The sequence below is a fragment of the Etheostoma spectabile genome, chromosome 16 (assembly GCF_008692095.1).
Source record: "Etheostoma spectabile isolate EspeVRDwgs_2016 chromosome 16, UIUC_Espe_1.0, whole genome shotgun sequence".
NCBI classification, from domain to species: domain Eukaryota; kingdom Metazoa; phylum Chordata; class Actinopteri; order Perciformes; family Percidae; genus Etheostoma; species Etheostoma spectabile.
In genome coordinates, this window is record NC_045748.1 from 22,496,221 (window position 1) to 22,509,573 (window position 13,353).

At 39.6% G+C, this 13,353-nt stretch overlaps 1 protein-coding gene across 3 annotated transcripts; it reads right to left on the minus strand.

Annotated features, from left to right (window-relative positions):
• Positions 1-6,852: 6,852 nt before the first annotated feature.
• On the minus strand, positions 6,853-9,826 carry LOC116704168 (uncharacterized). 3 transcript variants are annotated; one of them, XM_032539449.1, is made up of 6 exons: positions 9,555-9,826; positions 8,825-8,970; positions 7,986-8,050; positions 7,470-7,637; positions 7,290-7,394; positions 6,853-7,194 (listed from the first exon to the last, which is right to left on the minus strand). In XM_032539449.1, the coding sequence occupies exons 1-6, from the start codon at positions 9,666-9,668 to the stop codon at positions 7,181-7,183; spliced, it is 612 nt and encodes a 203-aa protein (XP_032395340.1). In that variant the 5' UTR covers positions 9,669-9,826; the 3' UTR covers positions 6,853-7,180. The 3 variants fall into 3 exon arrangements, with proteins under 3 accessions (XP_032395340.1, XP_032395339.1, XP_032395341.1); XM_032539448.1 differs by having other exon boundaries at positions 7,470-7,640; XM_032539450.1 differs by lacking the exon at positions 7,470-7,637.
• Positions 9,827-13,353: the final 3,527 nt, after the last annotated feature.

Genomic DNA, 13,353 nt, shown 5'->3' on the forward strand with positions numbered 1-13,353 from the left:
GAATAAAATCGAAATTGCATGCATATAATTGAAATTGAAGTGCTTTTGAAATAGTGTTGAGTAAAAGTTGACATGTTCCAGTCTGTGATTATCCATCAACATCCATTCCTTTAATTTTAGTCTAAATAATTCCTAATTTCTGCTTTTCTAACTCAAACATTGATATGATATACTAATTGATATAATAATATGACCATAAATTCCAAAAATAACTGTAAAAATAAAATTAATAAGTTAGTGTTACGTAGTGTTGAAAATGTCAAAAGCAAGTGACAAACTTGAATAAGGGGAGAAAAATGTAAGATTTTTTTAAACAAAAAAATTAATTAAAAGCCTCAACAAAAGTGTTGATTTTCAATTGTGTCAACCATGAAAAGAAAACGTTTTAGTCACTTTTTTCCCAACATTATTATCACTTTTTTCCGACATTTTTGTCACTTTTTCAATGATGTTGGTGCTTTTTGTTGTTTTTTCCCAAAGTTTTTTGGAGTTTTTTTTTGTCCAAAAGCTTATTTTGACTGCCTTTTTTTTGTGACCCAATATTTTATTTGTTTTTCCTTATAACGGGTCAAATTTGACCTAAGGACAATACGAGGGTTAAACACAATGGCTACAACAACGTGCAAGAGTTGACGTCTGAGATGTCCACATAATAATCACTATTACAAAAAAATTCATCCTAATATAGGACAGTTACAATACCATGATTCGAGATGAGATTTATGACTGAAGGAAAGTGAACAAGGGCCTGCCAAGGCTCCAAACCGAAGTTTACAACAACAACAAAATATGCAAGTGGCGGTCCATTTTTCTTTGGTGATAATCGTCCGTCTCGACCTGTTCTGCCGTGGGAGTGGTGCCTTTTAATGGCACTGCATGACTAATGGGCCAGAGTCACTCATCCATCAGAGCATGTGAGCCAGCGTCTGTGGGCCACCATACACTCCTTCTCCCCAGGCGGGTTAATGGCCCTGTACTTTAGCATGGGAAACAGAACCAGGTGTCACCTCACTGTAAAGCTATGCTAATTAGCCGAGCAATAAAAACACTCAGCCTAATTAACAAAGAAAAGGCATATAAAAGGAAGGAATGTCAAACTGCGGCTCACAAAAGGAAGGAATGTAGGCGACCAAACACCAGCTGAGGGTGTGCTGAGCATGCTCCTGTCTGTTTTTATGTGTGTGTGTGTGTGTGTGTGTGTGTGTGTGTGTGTTATAGTGTTTGTGCTTGAACAGAGGTCATAATGTATGAGAATGCTCAGCCCGTCCACACGGTCTCTGGGGTCTGTTTTCTAATTACAGCCTCTGCCATGTCAGCCAATTATTCATTTTTCTTCTGCAACATTGTTTATTTATTAATCTACGAGACCCATTGAATCCAAATGGTAGCATATTAAAGTTAAAACACGTATTACCCGATATAGTCCCAAGACGGTTAAAAAAAAACATGAGACTTCTAATGGTCCAAACTAACCTGCCACCGAGCACCTGGCAGATAAGCCCTGATCCAAACTCTGATTTTTGTTTGGAGAACTCTTGTTTTCTATTGGTTTAACTTGAAGGACAACCACATCCACTCATCATTCTATTCTCCCCGACTACCAACAACATTGTTTCTCTTGTGGCTGTACAATAAAGTGACCAGATTTCTCAGACAAAATCCAGGGACATTTTTAGCTCAGAAGCGTATTCACCTCCAAAACAAGTAATGTTTTTACTTTTGTAAAACTCAAAACGGGGACACTAGACCTAGAGCTGTTCTCATTAGGGGCTGAGCCCCCCCAAGGTCTGATCCTAGACCCACACCTGCTGCTACTTCCTACTCCACTCCACTACACCTTAGAGGGGAATGTTTCAAGATAGACTGTCCTAATATTTCAAGATAGAAAGTCTTAATATTTCAAGATAGAAAGTCTTAATATTTCATAATGTTGTAATGTTTACTCAACTACTGACAGCTTTTGCTTAATTGCTTAAGGCTTGTTTCTGCAACAGCTCATTGAGAATCAGATACAATAAAAACTATTGAGGACATATTTTCCTTTGACATTGATGCCGTATTAAACGAGATCGCTCCAGTTGGCAGAAACAAGCTGCAATGTAAGTTAATAGGATAATTGTCCAGCTTGTATTTAAGTTCATAAAAGAGCTTGTTTTGCTGCTAACAGACTATATCCCCCATGTTCCACTTCCTCTTTCTTTGTGTTGGCGTACTAACCTCTGATGGATTTCTGGAGACTATGGTTACCTGGTCCTCAGATCTCTGCAGGGTAAATCCAGACAGCTAGCTAGACTATCTGTCCAATCTGAGGACTATGGTTACCTGGTCCTCAGATCTCTGCAGGGTAAATCCAGACAGCTAGCTAGACTATCTGTCCAATCTGAGGACTATGGTTACCTGGTCCTCAGATCTTGCAGGGTAAATCCAGACAGCTAGTAGACTATCTGTCCAATCTGAGGACTATGGATACCTGACCCTGGTCTCTGCAGGGTAAATCCAGACAGCTAGCTAGACTATCTGTCCAATCTGAAGACTATGGTACCTGGTCCGCGGTCTGAGGGTAAATCCAGACAGCTAGCTAGATATCTGTCCAATCGAGGACATGGTTACATGGTCCTCAGATCTCTGCAGGGTAAATCAGACAGCTAGCTAGACTATCTGTACATGTATGTTGTTTGACATTGGATAGCTGGAGAGATGCCAGTTCTCCTTCTAGGTGCTCTTGAGCAAGGCACTGTACCCCCCGCCCCCCCCCACACTCCCTCTGACATGAGTGCATTGATAAGTACTGAGCGTGTGTGTATTTCAAGCCTGTGTGTAGTGATTCTAACAAAAACAGAGTGTAAATTGTAATTTCCCCACTGGGGATTAATAAATAGTAGTAATTCTATAAAAAATATATAGTTTTCATTCAAATCTAAGTCTATTTTCGAATTAGAGAGATATTTGCATAAGTTTTCAACCAAGTGAAAACTGAAAGTTAGCGAGAGCCCTTTTTTGATGCTTAGAAGAGTATAGGTTTGCTATTGCTATCTTTGTGATTCTTGCTGTTCAGGGTTTGTACTTTAATGGTTGATTTAATTTATTGGAAGTCATATTGGACAAAAGAGTCAGCTAAATGTAATGTAATAAACCTATGTAGTCTATACTCTAGGATAGGGACAGTTTCCACGTTACAGCAGACATCATTTTTTGTTTTTTAGGACAGTTGCCGGGTGACGGTGTGAAACCAACTCACAACGCCAGAATTCTCCTTAAGTTTCAAAATTAGTCACTTCTTTCCTTTCTCTCTTTTATTTTACACTTCTGTTCAAAAAACAAATCCTGTACAAACAGAATTTGCATACCTAATATAACGTCACATGACCAAAAAATGCTTTTCATTTAATTAACTGCACCCTATCAACCCTCATGTTGTCCTGGGGTCAAATTTGCCCCGTTTTCAGTTTATTGATCACAAAAACTGGGCCGAATAAGAAAATATCAAATAACTTTAAAAAAAAAAAAAAAGCACCCACAATATTGAAAAAGTGACAAAAATGTTGGAAAAAAGCGATAATAATGTTATACACCGCAATATTGCAATAAGAGCAACCGGCACAATTGGTTCATTTACATTTTACCATGCATTTAGCATATTACTTAAGCAGTTGCACATTTTGTTTTCCCATCTTTAATATTTGTTCTTATATTCTTATATTTTATTCTTATATTTTATTATTATTATTATTTCATGTATATTGTATGTATGTATATTTTTTTCCTATGTGCTGCTGTAACACTGTAATTTCCCATTTTTTGGGATCAAATATAATCAATTATCTATCTATCTATCGATCTATCTATCTATCTATCTATCTATCAATCATATGGTTGACGGGAAGACAACACAAGGGTTAAATGATTTCTACACAGGGCACCTTTAGGGGAAATACTAATTAAGGTACTCTTCCTGGTCTTAATGCCAAAATGAACATGTCCTCCCTCCTCAGATTTAGCTTGGCTTGTCTCCATTTCATTCTTAACACTTCTACACACATACCTTGGAGATGTGAGGCGTTTAACCTGATTATTTAACCTGACAAGGAGAACCGCTTTGTTCATGATCAATTGTGAGCGTTAAGCTCTCCAGACACACCCGTTGTCACGATTGCGGCGGTTTGCATGCAGGCGGGGCCTTTAATGGACCTGTGTGTTTCCTTCTCTGTAAACCACACTGCTGATTTTTTCCTCTCTAAGGAACACCTACATGTGCAGGGTATAAGATTCACAAACTCTTAAAATTTTTTATTTTTTAAATGTCTTCAGTTACAAATCGGCAAGGGCGTAAAAGAAAGGATGATGAAAAAAAAGGGGGTGACTTTTTTTAAAGTGGTGCGCTTAAAAGGGAAGTTTGAACATGTTAAAACATGTCGTTCAACCAGAAAAACTGGAGGCAAAACCTTTTTACTCGGAACACCAACGCCAATTTTCATGTTGGCTTTGTCCAGTGTCCTCCAGCCCTGGGGACCTGTGGAGCTGATCCTTAATGATCTTAGGGTTTTTGTCTGTTTTATTATTATAGTGAAAGCAAATGAACTAATAAACCAAACAAACATTAGTCCAAATGAGGCGGTTAATGAAAAAACAAAACACAAACAGCTGTAGGAAACTGAGCTGGGGTTGCAGGGAGGTAATTGCAGCAGCACCATGGGCCTGTCAGGCTTTGTGCTCTTTCAGTAAATATTAGGATTTTAAGTGCGATCCCTTCATTATCGGCCAATTTACTGACACAAATCAGACACGAGACGGCTGTGGTGTCCTCTTTTCTCTTAAAGCTACACTCCCTACTACGAAACAATCTTTCATAACGGCTAATGTTTGTGTATTCATAGCCTAGTTATGACGGTTGTCCTGATCTGACAGGAAAATATGTCGGACATTTGAAGCGGATGCAAGATAAAGTAACTGAAGTGAACTCAGAACTGAAATTGGTATTTTTTTACACATGAAATGCCAAATAGTGACATAATTTTGCCATTGTGTATTATGTCTGCTTTGCATTTTCAAATTTTAAGAAAAAAAGAAGCTATATCTGTAGTATTGAAAGGAATGTAAAGAAAGTAGTGAGCTGGTGATTTATTTTACTTCAATCCACTTTATTTTTCTGGCTATTTGGTGAAAATAAAAATGGTTTAAAATGCGTCAAATACAAAGGTTAAAAGAAATGCAAACAATCCAGAGTGTCGTCATCCCCCCCGCCCTCCTATCCCAGAATGTATCTGTGGTATAGCCAGACCTTACTCCCAATGCAAGACTACATATTGCGAAACTTATATCAAATGCATTCCCCTAAAGGAGACAAAGCAGTTCATAAGTTTTTCAGTACGTTGGTACTTTCCTTTGGTATTCCTGACATTTGCAGACCCCTCACCAGCAACCAGACTTTCTAAATATTTAAACTCAAGTAGTGTACAACAGCTCGTACCTGGTCTGAATTTCTGAGAAGATGGTACTCCAAACCAGCATAACTCACTTTCACAATAACAATAACATTGGATGCGTTTAGAAACACATCGCAGCAGAGGTTGAGCCATAGAAATAAAATGAATAGAGCGAACATTCCCGGTCCCAACAATCCCTGGTTCTTACCCTCCGGAGGACGCGTGCCTCTCCTCTCAGCCAGCTGCAACAGAATTTACCAAGACGTTCTCCGAACCAATGACGAGATGGTTAATGTATTTCTACTGTCGGTACCTGATCAGTGCTGCCTGCACGATCCGTCCTGCGTATGCGCAAGATGTTCGCGCATACGCAGATGATAATGCTGTTTTACGAGGATTTACGGCACTGCACGATCTGTACTACGCTTCCGGTTGTTGTTGTTGTTGTTGTTGTAGTGGTCTGCTGTTACCCTCCACCAGGAAGCTAATGTTAGTTTAGCTAACAGCTAATTTGGCTAGCCGCTAGCTGACAGCCAATTTAAGACTTTACAGTAATAACTGTAAAGATAAGGATTGATTAATTGAATCTAGACGTCATTCGCGCTGGCTGATTCCGGAGAAACATCCAATTAAACTTTCATCTCTGCAAGAAAATGGAGTAAAAGTTCCTGATTCCAATTGCTGGGTTCCCTATGATTTATGATATGACGTTGTAAGCGTATAGGGACCAACGTTACCTGCCGGTCACATTGTCTCTTAAACGCTCACAGTGAATCCTGCACGGGTCATTAGGTTAACGAGCGAGCTAACTGTGCCCAACAAACAATGACAATTCTTTCATTATATACAGTATGTAATTTCTAAAAAGTTTCTAGTTTCAGTGTATTGGCTGTGCAGTGACTGCGTGTGCTTCTCCCATGATTGGACAGTGAAAGCGTCAAAAAGCTTCCACGTCCTTTTAGACAAGAGTCTCACACTCAAGCTCATCATGTAAACAATGAATGAAAGAATAGTTTTAGGGAAAGTTTCCACAGTTATTGCACGCTTTATTAGCACAAGGATACTACCGGCGTTTATGCATGTTGGTGCCCATTTACCCCAAATATACATATTTCTTAGGAATAATAATTTTTCAAAGCATTTAAAAAAATGATTCCCTTGTGATCAAATAAAGTCAGGTTGCTAAGTACTAAACTGCTAATTTTACCATAACTACTTCAAATACTCTAATAGTCAAAGTCTACTCTGCAAACTAATCCAAGCCTGAACTAACGGGGGTCAAGGCGTGGTCACATTGGCTTTTTAAATGTTGAAACCTGAAGAAGTCAATACATTTCAATTCAAGTGGATTTCTAAGTGGATTCATTCATTTATCCATGGATAGTGTTATTTACAACACATCTAAAAATGTTTCTTTTATGTATGTGTGGTCTGATTTGACTGAGTTGGGACTCCATTTGGGATTTTTGGTGAAAGCAATCCGTCTGTAATGTGTAATAAGGGATGTTAATCAGCTCCTTGATATGTGCGTCACAGCTGCAGCTCCAACACTTCCTGTTGTTAAAGTACCAGCATGCACCTGTCCCTTTCACCTCACACAGTATCTTTAGCTCACACAGTCACAGCTTGAGAACCTTTTGTGTCACACCATTTTATTAGACTATGAATCCCAAACTACGGGCGAGACATTTGATGGTTTGAGTCCCTTTTCATCACAAAATATTTGTAAAATTTGGTCGAAACTTCATGCTCTCGCCTTAAGCACAGAGTTCTGCAGAGAGAAAGAGAGAGAAAGAGATCAGTTCTGTCTGACATCAAGCATCTTAATTTCATAATTTAATCAGACGGGTTTAAAAGGTGTAGCACCGTTCTTGGGGTCGTAGAGGAAGTCTGGTTCTCTGGAGAAGCCGAGGCAGCTCGCCTGCTGCTTGAAACGTTCCACGTCAGAGTCCTTCAGGGTGGACTCTTTGCCTGGAAACATAGCAAAATAAATGAGTGTTTTCTCACATTTTTGAAACATTTTCTCTCAAGCTGGTTTATTCCTACCTATCAAATAAAGGGCCCGAACGTGGATCTCCTCCCCTGTAACGTCCATGTTGAAGTTTAACTGCTGAAATATCATGTCGAGGTTTCTGGCGGTGGTGTTGACGTTCATGACGAAACAGCCTTCACAGCTTGGCAGCAAGTGGAACTTCGAATTGATCATGTCCATGACTACTGAGGACCGAAACAAAGACAGAACAGTTTAAAGTCACAGTAAAATGGGTGGACGAGCACCTAAAACAACTGTGTTGTAACGTATTTTCTAGAGAAACAGAATATTTGAGCAGGAAGTGGGGGGCTGCTCCCTCTGCTCTGTCACTGCAGCACTGGCAGTACATGCAGATTAACAGAATGCAGATCAACAAATACAACCAATGGTTCATGAAGCCTTTTGGGCATCACTAATTGAAAGACTAAGCATCTGAAGGCAACACGATCTGCCCTGCTGGATTGTCTGACCAACAGGACAAACACACATGTAGAAACAAACACACTGTCGTGTTTGATAGGGTATCTTACGTGACCCTGATCCAGTGTTGCCATCAATGGTGACATTGACAGCAAAGTCCACGCAGGTTCCATTTCTGGGGAAAACAAGAGGAAAAGGTGAGATCATGTGCTGACAGAGCTGTTTTATGACTTCCTTAGCCATGCTGTCTTAAAAAGGTACGATTTCTTCACTTATGAATACTGAACATTTAAAAGCTTGGAAAAGGCTCGGTAGTGGACCTAGAGTTCAGAGATCAAGATTTGACCTTTAACCCTCATGTTGTCCCTGGGTCAAATTGACCCATTTTCCTACATCAATGTTTAAAATAACATGATTGGTTCCACACAACGCTCTTTGGCAAGTACAAATCTCTACTTTCATTAATTTTGGGGCGTCTTATTCAACTTTATAGCATTTGAAAAACAAATGGAAGTTGTTTTGAAATAGTATTGAGTAAAAGTTGACATATTCCAGTCTGTGGTTATCCATCAACATCCATTCCTTTAATTTTAGTCTAAATAATTCCTAATTTCTGGTTTTCTAACTCAAACATCTGGTATGATTTCCTATAAATGAGGTTTATTGACCATAAATTTAAAAAACAACTGCAAAGCTGAAGTTAGTGTTACGTAGTGTTGAAAACGTCAAAAAAAGTGACAAACATTGAAAAAAAAGCGTCAGGTGTTGAAAAAGGAGGGCCCCGAGAGGGAAGACAACACAAAGGTTAAAAGCCCAACGAGCTTATATAGGCCTTTCATCAGTAATATAAATCAGTCAACAGTGTTAAATGTTTTCCTCCCTCACATGTTTTCTTAATTCTAATTTGCAGCTATTGTTATGTTGGGTATTTGTACAGTCATCAACTCACATCTTGTCCTTCTCATGTGTGACGACTACATTTGGGCTGGACGGTGATTGAGTCACATTCACCCAGGTGCTCTCTGTTGCCTTCAGAATGGCATTAAATCCTTCACCATCAACGTAACCTGCAATAGTGATCCACCTGCCATACATCTGCACACAAACATTAATCATTTAGACATGACTATTTATTTAGCTATTGGAACTTTAGGATTAGGGCAAAAGTACCAACAATGTTAAAATGTCCAAAAGGTACCTAGAACTAACACGGCAAAGGCAGTGTCAATGAAGACATCAGAGCCAGCATTAAGGGGATTAAGGGGTTCCTGACAGATTCTGCTGAGACCACAGGTCCTCACATCTTCATAACCACAAGGCAAAGTTTCAAATTGAACACATATTAGAAAACAAAATGGTTTGTGCGTTGGATATAACAATAGCCTACTTTTAAATCAGCCAACAATGGTAGCCAGTGGCCACATGGATTTGAAACAGCCTTACATCTTGGGAAGTTGGTTAAAATATTTTTATATCGTGCAAGGTTTTACATATGTATTTCTTATCATTATCTTTAAGAGAAATGCGTGCTTAGCTCTGATTTAAAATGTGATGCTAAGCCTTGAGAGGCACAAAGTGTGGAAGAATTTTCCAAAATGCTGAATAATGCTTTAATGGCTCAATGCTCAGGCCTAATACACAAACCCAAAGACCTAGGCAGTAGAACGATGAAGGCTTACCATTGAGGGTTCAATCAGAGGCAAAGGCTTGACCAAGGGTTGGCATTCTTCAGGCGTCAGGGCCGAGGTGCTCAGAAACAGCCCCGCCACCAGAAAAGAACTGCTGATCCACATGATGCTAGAGCTGATCGGCTTCAAAATATAACAGGAAACCAATAGCTGTCACAAAGGAACTATGACTGAGTGTCAGAGAGGCGGTCAGCCTTTATAGAAGCTGCCGGTGGTGTGTTTACAAGATTCTGTTGTGCAAGAGATATCTGACTGCCAGTATACCTCTCTGCAAGTTCCAATGGGGTTCCAAGGTTTTCTGTGGGTGTACGATTTCACAACAAGACTGTTGTTTTTGTGGATTAATCATTCACTGCTTTGTTTGATTTGCCTGTGACCGCTAATGCCTAAATTGACTATAGACCAACACAGGACAGCTTAAATCCAGCTAAAACCAGGACTGGACCTTTTGTCATGAGCTCTCTCTCTGCCTGGCAACACGCTGATTGGGGTTTGATGACTTTCACCTGTTTCTGCTCTGCTCTGCCTCACCCTTGTTACCTACCAGCTGCATGCATTCACCACTCATAATGTCCTGTATATAACGCCTTGTTTTCAGTCCTCATTGTCAGATCGTGCTACCAGTACCGGTTACCGCCTGTTTTGGGAAAAGCCTTTTGACGCTCTACTGGTGATCCCGGATCCGCTCACTTGCTTCCGTGTTCTCCTGCTCTGGACTTCTAGGATCATCCAGCTCCTGCTCTCTACTGGGGATCTACACATGTGCTGATTTTTGGATTTCCCGGTACCTCTGAAACTCCCATACCCCCAACCCTTTAATAAATTATCGAACGTGACGCTTTTGTGGTCCTCGTCTTGTTTGGTGTCTGACACCTTTGCCTTATTGCTGTTATTTCCGAAACTCCATTACTTACTGTGGGTCACTGCTTCACATGGTAATGCACAATAAATTTCAGAAAAACAAGTTTGTTAATTGTATGATGAACACAAGAAGATGGGACTGGCTACTTTAGATTGAAATGCCTTTTAAGCTGGTAAGAGGCTACCACCACGTTGACCGCTTTTGGCCTGGCCAGAGTGCAGACTGAAGATTGCTTAAAGAACCCATATTATTCTCATTTTCAGGTTCATAATTGTATTTTGAGGTTGTACCAGAATAGGTTTACATGGTTTAATTTAAAAAAATATATATATTTTTGTTCTGTTTTGCCCCTTGTGAGCTAAAACAAGTCTCTGTTTTAGCTCCAGAGTGAGACATCTCACTTCTATACTATCTTTGTTGGGAGCTGCACATGCTCAGTAGCTCGGTGAGATCCCATCAGCTAGATAACTCTTTCTCCAGCTTTGGTCAGTCCAAGGCAGGATTAGCTGGGAGACGTCTTCTAGACCTGGGCCACTTGTGGAATACCTGCAGAACAGGGACAGGAAGTAGTTCTTTTGGAGATTATGGTCAACTAGTGGATGCTGTAGCAGTGTTTTGCCATTGAGAATGAGCTAGCATGCTACGGTTAGCCACCTCGTCTCTAGTGACGTAGAAAGCCGCGCAGATGTTGATCAGCTCACCCGGAGACTGAAGACCGAGGACATTCAGAAACTGGATCTCACTCAAAACACCATGGATATTTTTTTTTCCTAGTTTGCATGTGTGTGGAAGCACCAGAGACACAAAATTAACACCCCAAATCCCAGAAAAAGTGTTTTCTCATAATATGGCCACTGAGGACAGAAACAAAGAACAGTTTAAAGTCACTGCAATATGGGTGAGGTAGCACCTTTAATGTCTGTACTGTGACGTATTTTCTGGATAAACTGAACATTTTGCAAGCTTCACGCTGGAAATGAGAAGTTTTTAAGAAAAAGCCCATCCAGAGCTTGTAAAAGCCTTTCATCAGTTAATAAAGGTGATTAAAACAGAGTTAAGGCCTTGGAAATATTACCCGTTAATTTAAATGTGACACTTTCACCTACTAATATTCATTTAAAAAAAATTAAACAACAGTCTACCTTGTTTTATTCAATGTGTTTTTATTAGAATTATTTTCAAATAAAGTGATTTGCTACATGAGAACAAGATTTGGTCTTCAAAAAGTATTCTGCCCAAAGTGAGTCTTAACCCTCATGTTGTCCTCGGGTCAAATTTGACTGATTTTCAGTTTTTTTCATCCCAAAAAATAAGCCTTCAAAATAAGCTGAAAATGTCAACATTAGAAACGTCAACATTTTTTGGAAAAAACATCAAAAAAAGCAACCACAACATTGAAAAAGTGACACAACTCTCAGATCCACACTAACAACAACATAGATAATTTGGAACTTTTGATATTTATTGCCTCTCAACAGGCCACGACTGGGGTAAATTAAATAATGCGTGTGAAGCACTATAGCAAAATTAAATAACTACATAAACTCTTTGTAGAGCAGATAACGGAAGTGGCCTGATGGTTATACGTGTGTGTGTGTGTGTGTGTGTGTGTGTGTGTGTGTGTGTGTGGTAACAGAGCGAGGGAGAAGTGAGAGAGTGACAGCAATTTGCTTCGCAGCGAGTAGGAACTCTAGAGTCATAGTGAGAGAAACAAAGTCCCCCCCCCCCCCCCCCCCCCCCCCCACCCATGTTTTCTGACCACGGTGGGAAATCATTAGCAGAAAGAGTCCCGTCCCCCCCCCCTTGATTTCGTAACGTGTCTACCTGTCTCTCGTTGACTGACTCCTTGTGTCGTTCGTTGTGTCCTATTACGACTATGCTGCTTTCGAACACCCGCCCAACTCTACCTCTGATTGGCTTACCATGAGATTTTACTCCACCTCAGCCAATCGTCAGCATTTATGCGCTTGTCACGTGCACGGCCCACTAACCGAGGCAGAAAAAAAGTCCTTGCCTCTTGGTTTAGAGATCAAGTTGGTGTGATGAAAAAACAGCTTCAATTTTAATATCCTGCCGCATTTTTTGGCAGTAACGGCATTATTAAGATGGGAAGAGTAATTAATTAGATTACCCGTTACTGAAAAAAGTAACACCGTTAATTATAACACTGTTATTCCCATCACTGCAGGTGACCTATAAGAAAACAAAATTGTTTTGTGTTGGATACTACAAATGTGGGGATTAGGCTTATCAATAACTGTATCCTCATTCATAAAGACCTAACAAATTATATCCAGCTACAAAAAAATGGCCGAAAAGTCGGAAGTTAGACAGAAGTACAAAGAGTAGTTGTGCCATCAAGATGATGCACTGCACCGTCTCGGTGCATCGGTGTGAACTCGTTGCTACTCTTTTCTCTAAACTCGCTATGCTAAATTCTTTTATTATATTTATTATATATGCCAGCTATATTCTAACCAATTTAACGTTCTGCATTCACTGACTGTGGTAAATTAAATAAATATGTAGAGGTTACCTAAATGTAAAGCTAAAAATGAGCACATGCCAACACATACACATGGGAAAATAAAATGAAAGCAATCCTACATACAGTACATTATATACATACACTAATCATTACTCCAAATTTTGTATTCCTTCTGCCATCAGGTTATTGTATTTACACAGTAGCCACTTTAAATAGGATCCATAACAATAGCTTACATGATAAAGTATGCAATTTCTTCAGATATAGTATGCTATTACTTTATCATACATTGACATGAGCAGAGAGATAGCATTTCTTTAGTCATTGCTTGCAGAAGAACTCATCTGGAGCAAAGCCCCCCCCATGCTAACATTATAGGAACTTTTGTTGACCAGAGTAGAAATGGAAGATGAGGATATGTCTGTCACTTTTTACTTGTT